The sequence below is a fragment of the Denticeps clupeoides genome, chromosome 3 (genome assembly GCF_900700375.1).
Source record: "Denticeps clupeoides chromosome 3, fDenClu1.1, whole genome shotgun sequence".
NCBI classification, from domain to species: domain Eukaryota; kingdom Metazoa; phylum Chordata; class Actinopteri; order Clupeiformes; family Denticipitidae; genus Denticeps; species Denticeps clupeoides.
In genome coordinates, this window is record NC_041709.1 from 26,545,469 (window position 1) to 26,568,052 (window position 22,584).

Genomic DNA, 22,584 nt, shown 5'->3' on the forward strand with positions numbered 1-22,584 from the left:
TGGCGACAGAGAAATGAAACCGCTACCGTCAGTGGTGATTACTGTGGTTTATGTGTACAGCATGAGAGTCACCTATTGTGTAAAAAAACCCAAACAAACAACACATTGTTCCCAGTATCAACGTTACACGTGTTTAATAGCACAGCGCATGTGTAATTGACACGTAAAATGCAATTATAGAAACGTCTGAAAAAGACTGCAAACATCCGTTGCATACATGGAAAAGTTACGACTCTTTCAACCTCATGATGAACAGCTTTGCAAAGTTTGCAACACGACGAGTTAAAGAACAGAAACCATCAACAGAGGGAGCTGATTTCACTCTTGCTACAGCCCCACTTGCAGCAGGCGTTGGACAGACCAACCACCACATCCCGCCCCTTCCTGTCAGAGGAACGTAAGGCCTCCAGCACTTCCTCTGACATGAGAGAGCGTGCCTGGCGGTTAAGCATGTCTCCGTCCTGATCATCCCTGTCCCAGGAGGCGCCGTTTGGATGCTGCTTGTAGGAAGGTCCAGGGTCTGAGTTTAGACTCCAGCTTTTTGAGGCATCTTCATCATGAGAGGTGAATGGGTCACTTGCCTGGTCACCTGTTACAGAAAAGTGAATGTAAAATATCCCACAGTGGGACACACAACAAATAATGAATAAATCTTGAACCTTTAAGCTTGGATGTAAACATCTGTAGAACATAGATATGCACAGATATGAACAGAACATCCACACAGATATGAACATAGGTAGGAACATCATACACTGATCCAAATACAGAAAATTTATTACACAGATAAAGAGTCTCATGTGTGTGAGCTCTCTTACCTGATATACCCACGGATCTCCTCCAGCGAGAGCCACCGCAGGTGAATATGACAGCTCGAATGAACTCACGACCACACAGCTTCACGCCATAGATGGGGTTTGCCTCTGTGCCATTGGCGGTCCTGACCAATGCCACAAAGAGACCCAGTGTCAACACTACAGCCTTCCACATTTTGAAGAAAGGCAAAGATAAAAAGGAATTGATTTGGAAATAAACAGGTTGCCTTCCGCTCTTTTTTTCTTTGCCTCTGCTCCCCTGGTACAAATAAAGTCCTCCGTGGTTGTCGTTGGTGTCTTTTATATAGCACGAGACCATCACAATGACCTATGCCGGTGTAGCGTTGTACACAACAGGAGCGATAGCCGGAGGAGATAGAGATGGAGACCTTTGCCAGGACAAAGGCCAGGCCAGGACTGGCTGTAATTAACCAGTGTATGCGTATGGAAATGATATCAGAGACAGAGACATATTCTAATCTGATGGCGAATAACCTTTAGGTTGCCCTCGGCACAACCTGGCAATAGAATTGTGTTGGCGTCTGATGTCATTTTAAGTCTGCAACATCTTTTGTTAGAGCATTACTATTTTATAAATGGTATTGTATTTCTGAAATAATTTTAACCAAAAGAAATTAGGGCAATCACTGAATTAATATAGCAACTGATTATCACACATTTTGCAATTAATTAATGAAAAGGAATTGCAATATCTATAATGTTGTCACCGATCGGTGCTAGGCAGGAAGGAAAGGATGGACAGACAACTCAACTCAAATAGACCAATACACAGAAAGAGAGAAACACAAGAACAGTGCAGTGGTAAAACATTAATGAAGCAGCAGGATACATTTATACATGTAGGACACAGATGCAGACAATCCGGTAGTCAGGGCTACACTGGAAAAACACAAAACACAGACCAAGAGCATCCCACAAAGCCAGGCTCATGACAAATGTAAATTAGGAATTATTTCCTTGTGTTTTTTTTTTAAATAAAACACCTTTTAGACTCTGACATTAATTGCAACTGAAATACAATTTTGAGCAAATTCACAGCATACAAATACTGTACAATATATCAGGTACATGGTGACCACCAGGCCAACCTTGTGAAAGTGTCGCAGAGAAATCGACTGCCATTTCAGCAGTAAGACAAGACAGAAATTAGTTTTAACACCCTATCAGGCTGAGGAAAGCCTGTCTCCCACCACCCATCCTCACCACCTTCTATAGAGGGACCATTGAGAGCATTCTGACCAGCTGCATCACTGTCTGGTTTTGGAACTGCATCATGTCGGACTGCAAGACCCTACAGCAGATAGTGAGGACAGCTGAGAAGATCATCAGAGTCTCTCTTCCCTCCATAACGGACATTTACAACACACGCTGCAACAGGAAAGCCACCAGCATTGTGAAGGACTACACACCCCTCACATGCATCATCCGGAAAAAGGTACCGAAGCATTCGGGTCCTCACTGCCAGACTCTGCAAGAGCTTCATCAAACAGACCATCAGACACCTGAACACTCAGGGACTTTCCATTCTGAACAAACACACTCTACCTCTTATATTCAGAATATATCTCCATTACATTTCTATTACATTACATAACATTACCGTAGCAGCATTTGCACATTTCTTACTCGGCACCTTAATTACCAATTTCACTGTTTTTTAGCGATATCTGTCTTCTTTATTTATTTGCTGTTACTCTTGTTACTCCTACACTGCCTGTGTCCCATGTTTTTGCACTTTATGTAGCCCAGTTTGTCGATGTCACACATGTGCACTTTATGTCAGTATGTAACTTTGTTTAAACGTTACATGTAGCACCAGGTTCGGGAGAAACGTTGTTTCGTTTCACTATGTACCTTCTAACATGTATGTAGCTGATATGACAATAAAGTTCAAGTTGAACTTCAGCTTCAACATTCTAAACATTCAAATGGTCCACCATCCATGTAATGAAGAATAACAAAGCAGCACACAACTCAAATATCGGAAAAGACATTCCTTAAATTTGAATAACGTGAAACCTTTTAATCGCATCAGAAAACAAATAACATTAATGTTTAATTGAGTAAAATATACACTTTATCCACAAAATGAGCTCATTTCAAATTTGATACCTGCTACAGGTCAATAAAAGTTGGAACGGGGCAAGTGATGGCTGAAAAAACAAGAAAGTAAAAAAAAAAAGTTGTGAGGGCATCTTATTATGTTAACTGATATCAGGTCTGTAAAATGATTAGCTATGAAAGGGCTGTCTAAGAGAGGACGAGTCTCTCAGAAATAAAGATGGACAGAGGCTCTCCAATCTGTAATACTTTAATACTCCTCCAATGTGGAATACTTTAAAAACAATGTTCCTCGACATCAAATTACAAAGGGTTTGCAAATCTCATCATCTACAGGGCATAACAATATAAAAAAAACAGACATCTCTGTGCATAAGAGACAAATCTGAAGACTTTATTGGATGCCCATGGTTCTTGGGCCCTGTCTATGACATTACAAAATGGGACCAGGAGTACTTCCAGAAACCACTGTCTGTAAACATAATCCAAGAAGTCATACTTGAACATGATGTAGAAGGGCTGTTGTGTCCTGTGGGTCAAAATAGACTGTTTTAAAGTGAAAATGGTCACACAAGTCCAAATTTGACATTTTTCTTGGTTATCATGGACGGTGTGTCCTCCGGCCTAAACAGGAGGGAGACCTTCCAGCGTCTTATCAGCATTCAGTTCAAAAGCCACCATCTCTGATGGTACAGGGGAGCATGAGTGCATATGATGTGGGCAGCTTGCATGTTTTGGAAGGAACTATGAATGCTGAAGGGTATATAAAGGTTTTACAGTTTCATATGCTCCCCTCCAGATGACATGTATTTCAGGGAAGACCTTGTGTATTTCAGCAGGACAATGCAAAATCACATACTGCAGCTATTAAAGCATCATGACTATGTCAGAGAAGAGTCCAGGTGCTGAATTGTCTTGCCTATACTCATTTAGAGCATTTATCAGACGCCCTTATCCAGAGTGACTTACAATCAGTAGTTACAGGGACAGTCTCCACCTGGAGCAATTTAGGGTTAAGTGTATTGCTCAGGGAGACAATGGTAGTAAGTGGGATTTGGACATGGGTCTTCTGGTTCACAGGCGAGTGTTTTACCCACTAGGCTAATACCAACCATCTACTCCTATAGGGAACATCTTCCACATCATTAAATAAATCAAAGACAACCACAAATGGTTCAGCAGCTTGTAAACCTATATCATGCTAAGAATGGGACCAAAACTCCTGAACCTGGATGCCCAGAATAGAAGATGCTTTCGGCGTGGGGATAAGCCGTCGTACGGCTTAGCCCGAGGACGGCCTCGCCCGAGGACACTGGGCGAGCGGGGCAGGAGGACCGGGGGCGCCTGGCCGGCGAGGAATGAGGAAGTAATGGACGCGCTGCAACGCAGCGGGGAGTCAGTTCGGGATCTTTGGGAAGGACCGGGGCAGAGGAGAACCGGAAGACGGCGGGTTTCAGGATGGTCCGGGATCTTGGACAGGACGGGAGTAGGTCTTGGGCGGTAGGAAGGTAGGGGAGCATGGAATCCCGTCTTAACCGAGGGGTCAGGTAGGTTCAAGGTCAGGGGCAGGAAGAGGTTGTAGTCAGGAAGTTCCGGTCGGGGTTCCTTTCGTGGTTTCCAGGGGATCAGGCAATTCTCGAAGTCGTGGGCAGGCGAAGGTCATATTACGGGAATCTCAATTATCATCGGTCGTGGGTGAGAGAGCTAGCGTCTCTGGCGAGTAAACTTATACAACTCATTTAACACATACAAAGAGCGGGCGTGTCTCCTTGGTGTTACCTCCCTTTTATACTTGCCACCGCCCGCTTCCATTTCCTCTTCCGGGTTGCCATCTCCCAGGCTGGTGAGGTGCCCTCTAGCGGGCTGGAGGCGCGTTGGCCATGACATAAACATGTCCCTGGCCCAACTATTTTCAGATCAGAAACGGGCATCAAAATTGAAATGAGTGCACAACATTTGTAACATTTCTAAATGTAAACATTTGCTATGTTATCTGTGTTCTGCTGTGAATATTGGCTAGTGTGATTTGAAAGACTTTTAGTGTTATTTAGTATGTTATTCAAAAGTGAAGTGATGTGATACACAGCAGCACAACACACGGTGCACACAGTGAAATTTTTCCTCTGCATTTAACCCATCACCCTCAGTGAACAGTGGGCAGTCATCACAGGTGCCCGGGGAGCAGTGAGTGGGGACAGTGCTTTGCTCAGTGGCACCTCAGTGTTACCTTGGCGGATCGGGATTCAAACCGGCAACCTTCTGATTACGGACCCGTTTCCTTAACCACTAGGCCACCACTGCCCCGTAGTTATAGAACTATGAGATTAGACTAAAGCAGTATTCTGTAATCAGAGTTACTCTTCTGTAGTCGAAAAAGCAAATGTAATAAAGGTCTATCAATTATTTAATGAGTATAGATATGCTTAATGAGGGTGATGACACTAGGGTTTCTTCCTGTCCCTGCCTCATCTTGTTTTAACATGTTCCACTCAAACATCTCTTCTCAACAGTTAATTATATATGGTTTTATATACTAGGCTGTCTTATTGTAGGCTGTCTTATTTGGGGCAGTGGTGGCCTAGCGATTAAGGAAGCGGCCCTGTAATCAGAAAGTTGCCGGTTTGAATCCCGATCCGCCAAGGTGCCACTGAGCAAAGCACCGTCCCCACACACTGCTCCCCGGGCGCCTGTCATGGCTGCCCACTGCTCACTCAGGGTGATGGGTTAAATGCAGAGGAAAAATTTCACTGTGTGCACCGTGTGCTGTGCTGCGGTGTATCACATGTGACAATCACTTCACTTTATTCTTTATTCTTGTAAGATGCCCAGGGGTACAGTTTACTTTCGAAGTAATGCACAGTAATGATAGCTGATTGCTCATAAAGTAAATGCTAGACAGTTACAACATTGTCATAACTCATCGAAACTATGTACTACATTGCAATATATGTCACGTTAGTTGGTGACAAATATGACTGGCAAGCACGTTGCCCAACAGTTCTTTAGACAAGGGGTGTGTTTTAGTTGCGTAATGTCTGACGGTGGCGATCGACAGAAACCGAGTACGAATAGGACGAGAGATAAATTATTGGCAGAAATGTAGTCCAATAGTTTAGATGGAAACTCCCGTTTCCTTGACATGTTACACCAATCAGACAACAGAAGAGGGCGGGACTAATGCGGGTGGGTAGCAACAGTTGCCCCGGTGAGGACGAGGCGCCATAGTCACGGTAGTCCTGGCGACAAGAACCCAGCAACGAGAATCAACAACAACAACCTGAATCGTTAAGGAAAAAAAAAACTCAACGACAAACTAAGAAAATTCCACGGGAATCGAGAGGTGAAGAACGGCAACTTTGCGTATCCTTGTTTCCGCGCGTTTTTATGGAGATGATAGAAACGGTCACGGGTAATTTCAGTCTCGGGCTCTTTACAGCGCGACCGAGGCGGAGCACCGCGCCAGAGAGCCGCTTTCCAAGTGCAGGCGGTTGGTTGTTATGACGATGTCAAATCCGCGATAGTGGTACAAAATGGCGGGTGTTGTAACATGAGAGTGTTGTACTTTTAACTAGTTCTTTCGGCCTCCTCGGTATATTCGCCCAATGAAAGTCAGTCGGACTCGCTGAAAGGGGAAGTGGAAATGTGCATTACGCGTCCTCTGGCGACGCACTTTCTGTTTAACTTGTTTTTTTTTTTGCGTACGCTTTGCCGTATTTTGGAAATTATACGTGTACATTGTTGGTGTCGTGCGTTAAATATCAAATACTGGCACGTTTCAGCTAGGTAAAAATAACTTTTCGCTCGAAACAGTGAAAGTCGTCGAAGGGCCATATGTTTTGCCAGACCGTCCGCCAGGGCTGTCACAGAAGGGGAGTGATGTGGGCGGAGTTTGGGGAAGGGGTGGGGCGCCCTAAGGTATGTGGGATGATTGACGTCCACGACGTCCAATCGAGAGAAAACTTGATAAGGGGCTGGCCAGTAAGTAAAAAAGACGGTAACATTTAACGTTGCAACATTCTAGATCAAAAGCCAGAATTATTATGTGAGAAAAACGTTGAATAAGTCACGAAATATTTCGATAACCTTGCATTAGTTTTTACAGAAGTTGCAGCAGCGCCAGTACACCACCCGTCGCGCTAAACTTTGGTCCCCGTTGCGAGGTAAAGCGACAGAGAGGGGTGAGGTAACCCCACAAGCACCCAAAAGTCCGGGTCAATGATCGACGACAGAGCGGCCAGCGCGGAATATTTTGCATTCATAACTATTTCCTGTACACTGTCGTCGCCAGGAAAGCTGGTTTGTAATGCGTGTTGCGTGTCGGGGTTGCGTGTGGTGACCACCAGGGAGGTCTCTCCGTGCGCCACGTTGTCGGGAGTTCCGCTGCGGCAGCTGCGGGTTTTTCACGGAACTCGCAGGAATAAATATGGAATAAAGTTGAACTGTCAAACTAATCATAACATGAATCATTTGCGTCCACTTGTCAGTAGTTGAACTAATTCAACGTTTTCTTCCCAACAGTAACTCTGAAGCAGTTCAGGAAGGGAATATCTAAAAGTGTAAAATACACAAATAATTGTCACCAAATATGAAAGTGGCAGTAAAAAAAGTCGAGTCTATTTCTCCAATCACATAATGCCACTGATGAATGAAAATTGGGAAATTCTGCAATGAATGGTTTAGGTAAATCAGTATCTGATCAATGTTGGGGTTACTTTAGGAAGCTAGATAAACAGTCATTTTGTAATGGTGCCCATGACCATTAGCACAGCATTGTAGTTCATTCAGCTGATGCCGCTCAAAAGTGGTTACTGTAGCAATTGTTGTTTTCAATAGGCTAGCCTGAGTGTTAATAATGGTTTAATTTAGTTCAAAAAGACATTAGTTTTATTTTAATATGTTTAAATAATGTCTGGCTTAAACACTTGATTAATGCTGGGGGTATTTGTGTGTATAAAATATACTAAATACAGGGTTGTGTAATTCTAAGTTGTACTTTGTTCCAAACATGTTAGTCAAGCCTTTTAATTGCGCGCATACCTCACAAGACAGATATTTGTTTTTTCGGATTTGGATTGTATCTTTAAAATAAAGGTAGGTATTCTGACTATGCCAGCAGAATAATTATGAGTATTTACTTCTTATATAGCCTATAATCACATACAGTATGTCTCAATGGGCTTTGACTGACCCTTCAGTTGACACCCCCACACTTGACTCTTCTGCACACAAGGAAAGACCCCAGTAAAAAACTCTAGGAGGGAGAAAAAAGAAAGGAAGAAACCTTGAGAAGGAGTGATACCTGAGAGGGACCCCCTTCCAGGGTAGAGTGAGCCTGCAAGTGGTGTTTTGTCCAAGAAAAGAGAACGTCCAACAGGTTTAGAGGTGGAAAAGTCCAAAGTGTCGTATAGCGCATCTGTCCATGTTTGGAGGTATTGGACAGTGCAGAGTATTTTTTTAGACCAGTATCATGGTTTCCAATGCATGTCAATTATAGTGCTACTGGTCTATATGAAGATCCCGGAGGCTTTAGCTGTTACGGTGGTGGTGGCTGTGGTGACCCTCTGGTAACTTTCATGCTAGGTCATCTCATTAGCAGTTCATTGCTAGGGACTAGGATCCCTCTGGTGGTATCTTCACTGGACTCTGGAGGTGGTCTACTGTTGGGATTCAGTGCCTTGGAGAGAACAAACAAGCAGTGGCAGACGGTGCCATTGTACAACTGGTACAGAAATATATAGCTATAGTGGTATATTTGTGCAACAGTGGCCCGGTACCCTAACTTGAATTTTAAGGGTCGTAGTAACCTAGTGGGTAACACACTCACATATGAACCACAAGGCCCAGGTTCAAATCCCACTTACTACCATCGTGTCCCTGAGCAAGACACTTAACCCTAAGTTGCTCCAGGGGGACTGTCCCTGTAACTACTGATTGTATGTCACTCTGGATAAGGATGTCTGATAAATGCTGTAAATGAACACTGTCTATGCTTGACTAGGTGACTGTGTGATAAAGTGGACTTAGTAATTGACACTGTAGCTGGGATTTTAACAGAAGGCCAGAGTGAAACAGGTGTGTTTTCAGTCTAGATTTAAACACTGAGACTGTGTCTGAGTCCAGAACACTGACCGGCAAGCCTTTCCACAACTGCGGAGCTCTATATGAGAAGGATCTGCTCCCAGCTGTAACCTTCTGTACTTTGGGTACCAGTAGTGACCTTGCACCCTTTTAACGCAGGGGGCGTGGTGGGTTGTAAATAACTAAACGCTCACTCAGAGCCATTAAGAACTTTATAGGTTAAAAGTAGGATTTTGTAGGCAATCCTAAATTTGATGGGTAGCCAGTGCAGTGATTGTAAGATCAGGGTGATGTGGTGAAATTAGTGATATTAACTACATTAACTCGAATGAGATACTTGCGTCAATGAGGACACCTTCTTTACCTCTGTACTTGTTGAGACAGGCTATCCAGAGTTATGATGTAGTCAGACAGCATACTTCATACTTCTGAGGCCCAAGTACAAGAGTTTCTGTCTTATCAGGGTTTTACAGAAGAAAGTTGGTGAGCAACTGTCCACTGTCCTTTAGACAATTCTCTATTCTGTTCAGCTGTTCTGTCTCGTCTGGCATTGCTGATAAATACAACTGTGTCGTTGGCATAGCAGTCAAAGTTAATATGATTTTACGAATGATGTGATCGAAAGGTAACATGTATAAGGACAATAGAAACAGGAAAGACAGAAACTTGTGGAACACCAAACTCCACTTTACTATGTGAAGACAAATCACCATTAATGTTCACAAACTGATACCGATCAATATGATTGGAACCATTCCCTTAATCCCAACAACATTTTCTAACCTGTCGGAAAAAGGAAAATGTTGTGATCAATAGAGTCAAACGCTGCACTCAGGTCAAGCAGGACAAGCAGCGAGATGCGGCCCTGATCAGATACCAACAGCAGGTCATTAACCACTTTAACCAGCGCCATCTCAGTACTACAATGAGGTCTAAATCCCTATTGATATACTTCATGAATGTTGTTGCTGTGTAGGTATGCGCACAGCTGCTGTGCTATGACCTTTTCTAAAATTTTCAATATAAACGGAAGGTTACGTATCCTTCTATAATTTGAAAGGTGTAAATACATCCCAATCTTGATTTTAATGATCAGATTTATATAGTTTGTGTTCTTTGAAAAACATAAATGTTTCTAAAATAGACAAACAAAAAAGGTTTAACAGACTGCTAATGGATTTTTTTTTTGCTTAGTGGCCTAGCAGTCTTTATCTTCTAGAGGGTGGTTGATTTTAGTTATGCATGATTTCATCTCAGTCTTTGGCCTTGCAGGTTTTTAGCTGCTGTTATCATGGCGACTCCTGCCTATGTGGAGGAGCTTCAGCAACCATCCCAGCCTCAGGGTGGCACCATAAATGTTGCCACAGCCTCGCCTACAACAACTCCATTTCTGCCAGAGGTGCAGGCATCCCCGGGCTCTACCACGCAGGCAGCTGGAGTTACCGCTCAACCTGGACATAGCACGAATGCTGTCCCTCTCACTGTTGCTCAGAAGTCAACCATCTTGGCCACACCCACACAGGTCACCACTGCACAGGCACATTTTGTGACCACAGAGATCCAAAGCCCACAGTCAAGTAATGGCCAGAATACACCACAGTACATTGTGGTCACGGTAACAGGTGAGCCAGCTGTCCTTCAACCACACACCCAATATCTAAGAAATGTGTTTCTTGATATTAAAGTCTTTGTTTTAAAAGTAATTTCAATAAAGTGAATCATTCAGAAACGTATTTATCCAGATTATGCATGCTGTGTTATTCACACGCCTTTTTTCGGTCAGTGCAACACATACATGTATTCAGTATTCAGATTGATTATTCACTGGGGCAGTGGTGGCTTGGCGGGTTAAGAGGCAGACTTGCAGGTTCAAATCCCAAACAGCTAAGGTGCCACTGAGGTCCCCTTGATCAAGGTGCCACGCACTTCTCCCAAGGCACCTTTCATGGCTGCTCACTTACTGAGGATGATTTTGTTGTGTCTGAAGTGTTTCACAATGACAAATGACACTTTCACTTCACTGGTCAAGAGTGAGCAAATACTATTTTATTTATTATTTCTTGCTAGAACTATTTATTACTTAGAGTTGAGGTTGAGTTCCAATTTGTGTGAATCTGACAGACATTGTCACTGAATTAAGATGTTAGATGTTATCCTTGTTAAAATAATGTGTTTCCTAAGTGCTGATACAGGAAATATTTTTTTAGCATTCTAGCGTAGGGTAGTAGTAGCCTAGTAGCCATAGGCACTCGCCAATGAACCAGAAGACCCAGGTTCAAATCCCACTTACAACCATTGTGTCCCTGAGCAAGACACTTAACCCTGAGTTGCTCCAGGGGGGACTGTCCCTGTAACTACTGATGGTAAGTCGCTCTGGATATGGTCGTCTGATAAATGCTGTAAATGTAAATGTAGCGTTAGCTGATGGTTTCCAGGGGTGTTAATGACTGCTTATTTTTGGGGCCTTCTATAAGTAGATGAAAGACCTAGTTGAGTATCAGTTGTATCATATTGCCTGGTGACGAACGCATGCACTATGACCCTGTACAGACTTGCCATTAATATCCATCTTTGGCAATCCAATCTCAAGTGAGCAGCGCTAAGTACAGGTGTCAATGTAGAGATGAGTGTTAAATGAATCCATGTAACAGTGTGGATGGACAAATACTAACTACATTAGAAACTGCTGCTGTTTACTGTGCAGTACTACAGTTAAAACATACACAGTCTTACAAATATGATGACACTATATCATAATCCACAGTTTGCTGGAATGCACAGACTTGTTTTAATTTGATTTAGGGCACAATTTAAGTTAAAACTTAAAAGTTTAATTTTTTATTTACAGGCAATAATGCAGCATCATTACTCGCTTACTCTCTGCTTATTGCACACTAGAGTGACGGGTACCATTAACACTCACTGAACTTCCAACGTTAATAGAAAATGTATGAAATGTAGAAAATGAAGTGCCATGAACAGGGCATAGGGGTGACCAGATGGACACGCACAGCATACAACAATCAGTGGTTTATTACATGTAACAGGAGCATGCAGCAGGACACGACTGACATGTTAAGACCTGATGAGGACAAAGCACAAAAGGTGTCCATTTAAACAGGCTAGAAGAGCTGCACACAATCAGGATAATAGGAAACACAATGAAACTCCGGCTTGAATGGTGGAGCCAGAGTACCCCCTACGGAGTCAGTCCCTGACAGAATTCCAAGAGTCATATCTAGTCATTTAAAACGTGTCAAAATGAACTTTGTCAAAACCATATCTAAAATATGTGTATCTGCAAAAAAAAACATAATTTATAAATCTCAGCAGTTCTGTGCAATGGTCTAAACCATAATTGAAAATAAATTGTTAAAAAATAAATCTTTGTGGTTGGATCACAAATATTTTTTGTTAAATATTTTTTTTATTGTCTCTTTTAAATGGGTATAAAATTAGTTCTATAGGGGTTTATTTTCCCGGCACAATATAAAGCATGTTTATTAATTATGCTTGGTTTGGAATGGTCGCAGAATGACTATAACCGAGAAAGAGGAAATTGTCGATGGACAGTAGGACAAAGGACCATTTTAAATGTTGTTTTTAAATACATCATTATGGCCAACAGAAAGAGCTGTCTTATCTTAGAGACATTATGTGCTTTCTTCTTTAGTTCTGTAAATCCAGATACACTCCGTTGCACTGTCTGAAATGCTTTTTTACAGTGACAAGGATAAATGTGTTTATTTGCATAACTGAGATACTTCCTGTGATCGTACAGTTAAAGGCACGTGAAAAAACTCAACTCACACATGAAAAACTATTTAGCTGGAGTCAGACATCCAGACTACAGCACATGATGTAATGCGGTTTATGGGGTTTGCTTACTGTATTGCATCTTCATAGACATTCATAATCAGTGCCTACAAGGCTGATCTTGTGCTTCGGTAATAAAGTTAGGTCCCAGCTAAATGAGTTTTCCCTACATCAGATACGTCAGATGACACACATGCCCAGTGAGGGGTGATTTTAAAATGAAAACGAAGGAAAACATCTTACACTACATACAATGGACATAGGACAGCAAAAGACAGAAGAGGCGGTGAAAATTAAAAATGCATTCCCGTTTTTGCACATATCACTCATCTACATCTCTCACGCTCTCTCTATCCCCTTTTCAATCTGATATCCATGTTTACCAAAACAGGGATTTTTTCCCCATCTGCTAAGATTAGTTGTCCAAGGCTACATTTCTGGCCAGTCAATATAAGGGTAGAACGGAAGCAACATTCAGACTTTTCCCTCTGCCTGCTCTGTGTCTCTGCTGTCTGATGTTCTACAGTAATTACTATTACAGCCCGAATGGCGGCTATCGTGAGTACTCTTGCCAATAGGCTTATAAACTTGCCGCTTTGTCCATGAATTGACTCGTGTTACATATTCACTTCTCAGAGTAAGTCATTTACGCCTGAAAAAAAAGGCTGTTCATTGTAGTCACATGGTTCTATTGCTCTCATCCTATCCTTTCCAGAGGGTTCTTTGCACTCCAACGACTCTGTGTCTGACTCCAGTCCTCCACCCTCGGTGGTGCAAACAGGTGTTCCCACCCAAGTTGTGCAGACAGCACAGGTAAGAATATATATTGACTACGCATTACTTATGCTAATTTCAGTTTATAGATGTGTAAAGTAGTGGCGAAATGATGCACAGCCATCTCAGACATGTTCCAGCTGCAGGGTCTTGTGGGTAATGGAGTTTGATTTGTATCTGTTGCCTGTAGAGGTCAGTAGTCCAGGCTACGGCTAAGACTGGCCAGAACACCAGCCTCCAGCAAGCACATATAACTCCAGAGGTGATTGCCCGCTCACACTGACACATGGATGCCTTTCCGAATTTCTCTCGTGTTTCTGACGCATGCTGGCATTCAGGCATGCAAGCAGCTAGAGACAGACAGAGAAAGAAAGAAATGCACAGAGGAACCTGATTCCAGCACATGTATGGAATCTGATAGTTGGGATGTTGGGAGTTATTGTGAATATCAACCTCCTCCCACCCAGTGTGTCAGAGTGAATGAACAGCAGGAGGGTGAGATTAGGTGTTACATGGCATTTATTTGGCATGCTTGCATGTGCTTGTGATTGTTTTTGTCAAGGATCTGGATATTTATGTGTCTTGTATGTGCTTTTTGTAGGTACAGCCACAGATCCAGCCAAGTTCTGTACAGCATGTGTATTCCAGTCAGGTGCCTTATGTGGAGGGAGGGGAGAGCAACTACACTAGTAGCTCCATGTGAGTCAACAGTAGCCTTCCTGTTTCCTACTTCTTCCATCCCAAAATGTTCCCTCCCTCGGACTGACCACACATACGTCCACTAACAAACACACACATCCAATACATGGTACTTTCTTATGTGTAGTCCTGAGATGAATGTAATGACCATTTTATATTGTGCGTCTCTCTATCCATCACTCAGTGTTTATTTCTTAATTTGGTTGTCTTCTTCCTCTCATGTTTGGGTTTTGGAGCTGACATAGCACCATAAAACTTCTGTGTTCTACAAGGTCTAATCTCTGTCTGTCTCTCTCCCCCTTTTGGTTACCAGTCGACCAGGCAATTACTCGTATTCCGAGGCACCACTCTACCCTCAGGCCACACCCACTGCCTCATACTACGAGAACCCGCAGACATCCAGCTCGCAGGCCACCACCCCTGTCACTTCACAGACCGTCTCTGTCACGGCAGGGGCCAGCGGTACAATATCCATGTTTGTGGCCAACAGCAGTTCTGGTGCAAGTTCTGGGGTCACCGTGGCAACAGTTGGTATCACTGGCAGTTCGAGTGGGGCTGGAAGTAGCGGAGGAGGAACAGGAAGTTATGTAATTCAGGGAGGATACATGCTGGGAGGAGGAAACAACAGCAGTCAGAACTACTGTCACAACATACGCGCATCCCCGACAACTGTACGTACACAAGCTGACACACACATTTGCAAGCATTCATATTCATATTCTCATGCATAATATTAAGTCTTGTAGATACTCCAACATTTTAATTTAAGACACCTAGTACTCTTTTCATCAACAATCAATTACTGACCTGAGGACCAATGAAGATATTTAAGTGTCACATGAACATGCTTGTTGGATGCTAATAAAGCAAAATTATTTGGATTTTGACAGGGGAAATTGACTGATGATAAAGTAATGCAACTGTATTCCCACAGTTGAGACATTTTAGTTAAACACATCCTTCTTATCTCAAACTTGGACTCTTTTTCTCTTAGGTGCAATGGTTGTTGGACAACTATGAGACAGCAGAAGGTGTGAGTTTGCCACGTTGCACACTTTACTGCCATTACCTGCTGCACTGTCAGGAGGCCAAACTGGAACCAGTCAATGCTGCCTCTTTCGGCAAACTCATTCGCTCAGTGTTCATGGGGTTGAGGACACGCCGCCTTGGGACAAGGTACATAAAATCACAGAGTAGGCCTGGGTGGTATGGTCTAAAATTATATAATGTAAAGTACTGATGTTAATGGTGGATATTTTGCATTGTATTTGCTGCATGGCAGTTATAACTGTATTCTTAACTGTATGATTATACTGTATATATATATTGTGTGTATATATATATACTGTGTGTGTATACTGTGTGTGTGTGTGTGTATACACACACACACACACACACACACACAGTATATAATATTACATAATATGATAATAATACTAATATGATATGATAGTATGATAATGATAATAATAATAACAGAGCACCACAGTGTGACATGGTGAGAGATGTATTTAGTCCATATTTAGTTCATAGTAATAGTATTGAAGAATATTTGTTATACCAGTTTGCTCCCTTAAGTACGCATATGACTTCTTTTAGTCATGCCATGGCAGAAAATGAATGGGAGGTGCAATTGCTTGACATCGTGATCAATCAGATTTATATACTGAACACCCTATTTGTCCTGCAGCCACACTATTAAAGTGTCACAAAAAATGAGGGAGCAATAGTAAACAATGGATTTGTTATTTTGTGTGTATGATTTTTATACAAAAGGTAAGGTATATACAGAGCATGATAAAGATGTGCTATGCAGCATTCCCCAACACACTCAGTCTCCTTCAGCGGTCTGAAGAGGGGGTTGTACACCAGTAAACACAGCACAATTACACTGTGTAAACACAAATGCACAATATAATTCAGCAGGTGGGGCTCTGCCTTTGAATGGAGTCACAATTCATTTTTGTGGTAGATGAAATCTCCCAATTCAAAGTGAATGTACTGAGCCTGCTTTCCACACTTCTTGCTATAAACAGGTGTTATAGCAAGCTTGAGTTTAGTAATTATGAGCTATCATGGCTCATTATTCAAAATGTGTGCTTAATTAATTTTTTATTTAATTAATAATTTTAACAGATAGGAATGTGCTTATGTCTCATGCAGTAAGACCATCCTCTATTTAATTACCTGCCACTGGATCAGTATTGTGAAAGACCAGAGTCTAGATTTACATGGGACAAGAGAGTTCAGGTGTCAGGGTGACTCAAGGCTATAAAAAGGGAAGCAGTGCATTTACCTCCTTTATGTGTGTTAAAGGGGGAACTCAAAGTACCACTACTATGGCCTCCGGATCAAGGCTGGTTCCCAGTTGCTTAAACTGATGGAGGATCAGCAGTACCTGGCAATGAGACAGCAGCCGTTTACACAGAAACAGAGGTAGCTCATATCTACATTTTCATGCAATTTCTGTGTCTTTGAGATTCCTGTGCTTTGTCAGTGTGAATTCTGTTTTTGCAGGATAAAGCCCATCCAGAAGGTGGAGGGCATGACGAACGGGATGTCTCTGGGGGCAGGGCCGCAGCAGGTGCCTGTTGACATCAGCACCCAGGTGCAGCATTACCAGCAGTTTCTGGGTGAGGTGGACACATGCGAACAGCAATAAAGGTACAAGTTAGGTGAGCCGTGTCCCAACTGAACTCTGTTGTCCTGTAGAAACGTCTCGCACCCTTCCTGAGTTTCTGGATATTGAGCTCCAGGGTAAAGTGCTGCCGGAAGGGATTTCGGTGGAGCACGTCAAAGCCTTCCAACAGCTGTACCGGGAACACTGCGAGGTCAGCGTCCTACATGCAGACTCGGGCTCAAAAGATGCTATATGGTGTAACAAGTATCTTTATCATCTTTTCGTTGTTTAATGTAACTTCATAAAAAAACACGACTTGAAGATGTGTGCTGTGGACTTAAATATCACTATTTATGTAAAATGTTTCTTGTGGTGTGGAGTTGAATGATATTTTTTTAGACTGATATTTAGCTAAAATGATCATTCATAGAATACAAACCGTGTAGTTTTTACTACACATCCATGGAATGTAGTTTTATTTAATGAAGGGTTATGAAGTGTTATAATATGTTTTATTCCTGATCTTTTCCATTACATGGTACCACTTCAACTCCGCTCGACTCTAACTTTTTGCTTTTCCATCAGGCAAAAGTTGTGGACAGTACCCGATACTCTTTTTTGGTATCACCTCCATCGAGGTTCCAAGCGAGCTGAGGCAATTCCGAAAGGTGACGTGAAAACAGTCGAGTCGAGTAGAGAAGAGTAGAGTTTAGCTGGTACCATGCAGTGGAAAAGAGACGTGTGGGGCGTGTGTTCTTATGAAGCCTTGTGCTTTCTCTTTCCAGGCCATTATGGATGTGATGGTGAACCTGCAGTTCCCTCTAGTGGAGACTCTGTGGAAAAGCTTTTGGCGTTTCAGTGAGGGTCAGACCAGTGAATCTGACTCAGCCAACATGTGAGTTCTCAGCACTAACCACCATCCACATCGAAACTGTCCTTTGCTGAACCTCTCAGTCATTTCCATAATCTTGGTTGGACCGCAGAGGCAAATTTGAAATTATATCTACGTGGCATACTGGCTTTGGGGATTTATGAATTAGTATTACTTGTATAAATGGGAGAACTTCTGTGTATTGTGTGTCCATACAGTCATGAAGAATCAGAGAAGCGTCTGCCAAGGTCATGTCTGGTGCTGCTGTGTAAGTATGAGCCAGTGCTGGGCTGGAGCAGAGAGTGCGACGACACGTTGTACCAGACCCTGGTGGAAATCCTCATTCCTGATGTGTTGAGACCCATACCCAGTGAGTTACATTGTACAACAAGATGTTTACACGGCTATACTCACACCATGCTATAAAACGGCGGCATCAGTGATGTGTTTTGCAACTTTCAGTTTTTAATCCCATCAAAAATTTCAGGTGCCTTAACTCAAGCCATCCGCAACTTTGCTAAGAGCCTGGAGAGCTGGCTCACCAACGCCATGATGAACATCCCAGAGGAGATGGTCCGCATCAAGGTCAGACACGTGCATGGCTCTAAATTGAAACTTCAGTGGCTCAGAAGGGTCAACACAAATGCAAATCCTGCAACACGAATGCAAAGGGCACAATGGAAGTTACACGCCAGTTTGCGAATGCCCAGCTTTAAGACAGGTTGTGAGTTTCTTGTTTCACGTGGGTTTCCACCAGGTTCTCAGGTTTCCTCCCTCCATCCAAAGTCATGCACACTAGGTGAACTGGCAACTCTAAATTGTTTGTGGGTGTGACAGCGCATGCCTGTAATCCAGGATTTGCTCTGATTGAGCAAATTAAGATAAAATATAATCCCATTTGTTTATAGAAATAAAAGAATAACTGTTAGTTGTTACATATCTGAAGAAAACACACACCCATCCTCAGGTATTTCCATTTAGTGGTCTTATGTGTGAGCTGATGTGACATGAGCACTGCCACCTCCTGCAGGTAACGTGTGCGGGCGCCTTTGCTCAGACTCTGCGCCGGTACACTTCACTCAACCACCTGGCCCAGGCGGCTCGCGCAGTACTGCAGAACACCGCCCAGATCAACCAGATGCTCAGTGACCTCAACAGAGTCGACTTTGCCAACGTGCAGGTCTGTTGGTTTGCCTCTCGCTCTGAATTGAAAGTCATTGTGATATACAGCAAGCTCAGCACATGGTGACACAACAAAATGTGTCTTCTGCATTTAACCAGAATGTTGTGGGGACAGTACCTTGATCAAGGGGACCTCAGAGTCACACAATCACCTTCCCCTTCCATCTGTATACTCCTTGAAAACAGCCATTAATTAAACACCATTTTATTTCCTCTGTTTCATATTAGGCCTCCTAGATTCAAGATGATAAGAGCTGTGGTGTTTGCTCATGAGGCTGAACACTCAAGCACATCTTCAAATGCTGCTCTCCACTGCGCCTTTTTGATTATTTTGGGATGCTCATCGGTGGGCAGTTTAGAGAAGCCATATTTAAGAATACTCGCAGTAAAGTTTAGGAGATGATGAGCACACAAGGCAATCTTTGGTCTATAAATCTTCTCAGTGAATAGGTTCCTTTTGTGGGAATTTAGTGTCTTTCTCTCTGTGCCACAGGAACAAGCTTCATGGGTGTGCCGGTGTGAAGACCGCGTTGTGCAGCGTCTGGAGCAGGATTTTAAGCTCACACTGCAGCAGCAGAATTCTCTGGAGCAGTGGGCTGCCTGGTTGGATGGGGTTGTCTCTCGGGTCCTAAAGCCCTACCAGCCTGGTCCTTCCTTCCCCAAGGCTGCCAAGCTCTTCCTGCTCAAATGGTCTTTCTACAGGTGACTATGACTCTGCATGCACCAGAAAGCTGTGCCGTAGATGACTAATACACACATCTCAATATTAACAAAAATCTCAGGCTCCTGAAATAAAGCTAAAGCCCCAAGACTAGATTTAAAACACGAAATTGAAAAGTTTAGAACGTATCAAATACACTAGTTTCTTTCGTGTGGCAGCAATCTTTCATGACCAGGAAAGTGGCAGATTTCCTATTGATCTAAATTTTAAAATGTATGTCAATCTTTATCACACACACACACAAGCACGCACGCACGCACACACACACACACACACACACACAGACCTAACAAATTTTGAGGCCTAGGCAAGATTTCAGGTGGCACACCCTTGAATCACAGTAAATTCCACTGCTATTGTAGATATACTCTATACTAAACTTTGTCTTAGACAGTCTTTTATTTAAATAAACCAATTGCAAACTTAAATTGCAAAATTCAAAAATATGAAATGTTGACACATCAAAAAATGACCACCCCCCCAAAATAGCAGGTAAAGGCTAATTAAATGATGGCCTCTCAAGAAGACAGGTAAGAGTGACATTCCACTAAATATTTCCAGGATGCCTTCATTGGTTGTTGTGTTGCATTTTACCCATTTACCGCGATGGCCTGATAAGTATTATTGTTACTACTACTACTACTTAATAGGCTTTGCTAAGCAGGTATATGTATATTTGCTTGTTCTTTTTGTATTAAGATGCATTAAGTCAACTAGTTTTAAGATTAGCATTTGCCTATACTGCCAAGGGCAAGTATGCTGATCTGTCAGAACAGTGGACCTGACTGCCAGCAATTATAGTGCGTCACGAGAGAGTAAAGATTTAATTTAAATCTTTTTCATTTGATGTCTGATCACCACCCTGTAACAGAGTATGTGTTGCTAATAATTGCTACATTGTACGCTGTAGTTTACTATTAAGGGGAATACGTCCATCTTTTCAGTGTATCATACATCATCATTGATCTCACATGCCCACAGTTCTACGACTGCTTGTTTGTCAGCCTTCATCTGAGAGTAGGTGTTATGCGCAATGTGCAATTGTGTTATGTGCAAACCTGTAGCATAAAAGCCACGAGAAACAGCTGCTTTGCATGTATCAGACCTTTCCTGGGCCTTTATAAGTTGGTCCATTTCTGTCCACAGCGCAGTTCAGTATTTTTGAGAGGTGCACTAATCTCCATCCATTACTGACAGTGACATGTTACAATCCCACCACCACCACCGTACATCATCTTATGGCAGCAAAAAAAAGTGTAGTATGAAGGTGCCTGCGAGTGTTAAATCAGTATAAAACATACTTTCTTTGTACCTGCCCCTTCCAGCTCCATGGTGATAAGGGACTTGACCCTGCGCAGCGCCGCAAGTTTTGGCTCCTTCCACCTGATTCGGCTGCTGTACGATGAGTACATGTACTACCTGATAGAGCACAGAGTGGCCCAGGCCAAGGGCAAGACACCTATTGCCGTCATGGGAGAGGTAGAGATCGACACACACACACACACACACACACACACACACACACACACACAAATACACACGCCCTGTTCTAGCAGAGATACATCACACTTTCACTTCCCCCCCTCAGTTTGCCAGCCTGGGACGCAGCCTTAGCACACTTGACCCTGATAAAGGTATGCGCCTTCATCATCATCCTCATTTATTAAAGCATATATTTCCTAATTCTTTGCCTCTGTGTGTGTATTCCAGAGGAAGAAGAGGAGGAGGAGGAGGAGAGTGACGAAGAATGCCAGGAACTCTCTCTCTCTGCTGAGACAGAGTCCCTGGAACCACCAGCCAAATTGGCCAGGACTGATCCCAGGGCTCTCTTCAGCACCGGCCACACTGAGAACTGACAACACACACTCACACACACACACACACACACACACACACACACACATACAAAACACGGAGACACCAGCTACAGCTTTTGGCCTGTCATTCCTTCACTTCACTGTGCATGAGTGATCATGAGTGTGTGTGACTTTACTTCATACCACTTTCTGTCACACACACACACTTAGATATTTGCAACATTTCGTGAATATTATTCTCTGTCATGCTGCCTGTTCACTCCTGCATGCGTCTGTGTTTTAATCATTACTTGTCTGATGACAGAGGCAGTATGATGGGGTACAGGAGAGAGAGAGAGAGGTTGATGTCAAGTCAGTTTATTCTGTTATGAGTGAGTGAGTGAGTGGATGTAACCCTCTTCCTCCTCTCCTCCATTAACTGCCTTTACTCTGTTTCATTAGAAACCCAATACATCGTTGTTTCTGCCTTATGGACTCAGAAAGATGGACGTAAGGCAGCAAGTGCCAAGAATCAGTTCTGAAATATCATATCAGCCTTATATTCACGATTATTTCTCACTTATTATAATTCTTCTCTGTGTTCTGCCTGTCTTTGGCCTAAAAGATTTATTGTCTGATTGTGCCTTGGGAGAATGTTTAAAATTCAAAGTATATACAGTCAGGTAAATTCTATTTGATCCCCTGCTGGTTTTGTAATTTTGCCAACTAAAAAAGAAATGATCAGTCTATAATTTCAATGGCAGTGACAAAAAACACAGAAAAAGGCATTTAAAAAAAGTTATAAATTAATTTGCATTTTCATGAATGAAATAAGTATTTGATTCCTTCTTTGTTTTGCAAATTTACAAAAACAGCAGGGGATAAAATGATTCTTTCCCTGACTGTACCTGAATGACATGTTTGAATAAATTATGTTTGTGAAACTCTACCTTTGTAGGTATGTATTAGTTGTTATTTCTGTTTGAATTGTTCTGTAATGTGATGATGCTTACACTTCCTATGCTGTGTAGCCATCACAATGTTAAATTGATTTTTATGAGGGCATCTGACAATAGGGCCCTCTGAGAGTTATTTAGGCATTCTAGGGGAAAGTAATAGGACATCCATCC

At 42.6% G+C, this 22,584-nt stretch overlaps 2 protein-coding genes across 4 annotated transcripts; one reads left to right on the forward strand and one right to left on the reverse strand.

Annotated features, from left to right (window-relative positions):
* Positions 1–119: 119 nt before the first annotated feature.
* On the reverse strand, positions 120–990 carry rln3b (relaxin 3b). The gene is made up of 2 exons (XM_028974233.1): positions 819–990; positions 120–589 (listed from the first exon to the last, which is right to left on the reverse strand). Exons 1-2 carry the CDS (start codon positions 988–990, stop codon positions 300–302), a joined length of 462 nt encoding a protein of 153 aa, XP_028830066.1. The 3' UTR covers positions 120–299.
* A 5,085-nt stretch (positions 991–6,075) lies between these two features.
* On the forward strand, positions 6,076–22,401 carry rfx1b (regulatory factor X, 1b (influences HLA class II expression)). Of its 3 annotated transcripts, none has more exons than XM_028971210.1 (18): positions 6,076–6,237; positions 10,248–10,597; positions 13,507–13,604; positions 13,756–13,827; positions 14,167–14,264; positions 14,578–14,935; positions 15,259–15,440; positions 16,581–16,700; positions 16,782–16,897; positions 16,977–17,095; positions 17,670–17,779; positions 17,974–18,125; positions 18,243–18,340; positions 18,786–18,935; positions 19,431–19,639; positions 20,984–21,137; positions 21,247–21,292; positions 21,369–22,401. In XM_028971210.1, exons 2-18 carry the CDS (start codon positions 10,267–10,269, stop codon positions 21,512–21,514), a joined length of 2,559 nt encoding a protein of 852 aa, XP_028827043.1. In that variant the 5' UTR covers positions 6,076–6,237; positions 10,248–10,266; the 3' UTR covers positions 21,515–22,401. The 3 variants fall into 3 exon arrangements, with proteins under 3 accessions (XP_028827043.1, XP_028827045.1, XP_028827044.1); XM_028971211.1 differs by lacking the exon at positions 6,076–6,237 and adding an exon at positions 6,924–7,193; XM_028971212.1 differs by lacking the exon at positions 13,756–13,827.
* Positions 22,402–22,584: the final 183 nt, after the last annotated feature.

Coding starts and splice junctions, on each gene's coding strand:
- rfx1b (XM_028971210.1), top strand. CDS start 10,267: ATGGCGACTCCTGCCTATGTGGAGGAGCTTCAGCAACCATCCCAGCCT. Junction 15,441..16,580: donor ACACGCCGCCTTGGGACAAG/GTACATAAAATC, acceptor TGTGTGTTAAAG/GGGGAACTCAAAGTACCACT. Junction 16,898..16,976: donor GCATTACCAGCAGTTTCTGG/GTGAGGTGGACA, acceptor GTTGTCCTGTAG/AAACGTCTCGCACCCTTCCT.
- rln3b (XM_028974233.1), bottom strand. CDS start 990: ATGTGGAAGGCTGTAGTGTTGACACTGGGTCTCTTTGTGGCATTGGTC. Junction 590..818: donor GAGATCCGTGGGTATATCAG/GTAAGAGAGCTC, acceptor TTTCTGTAACAG/GTGACCAGGCAAGTGACCCA.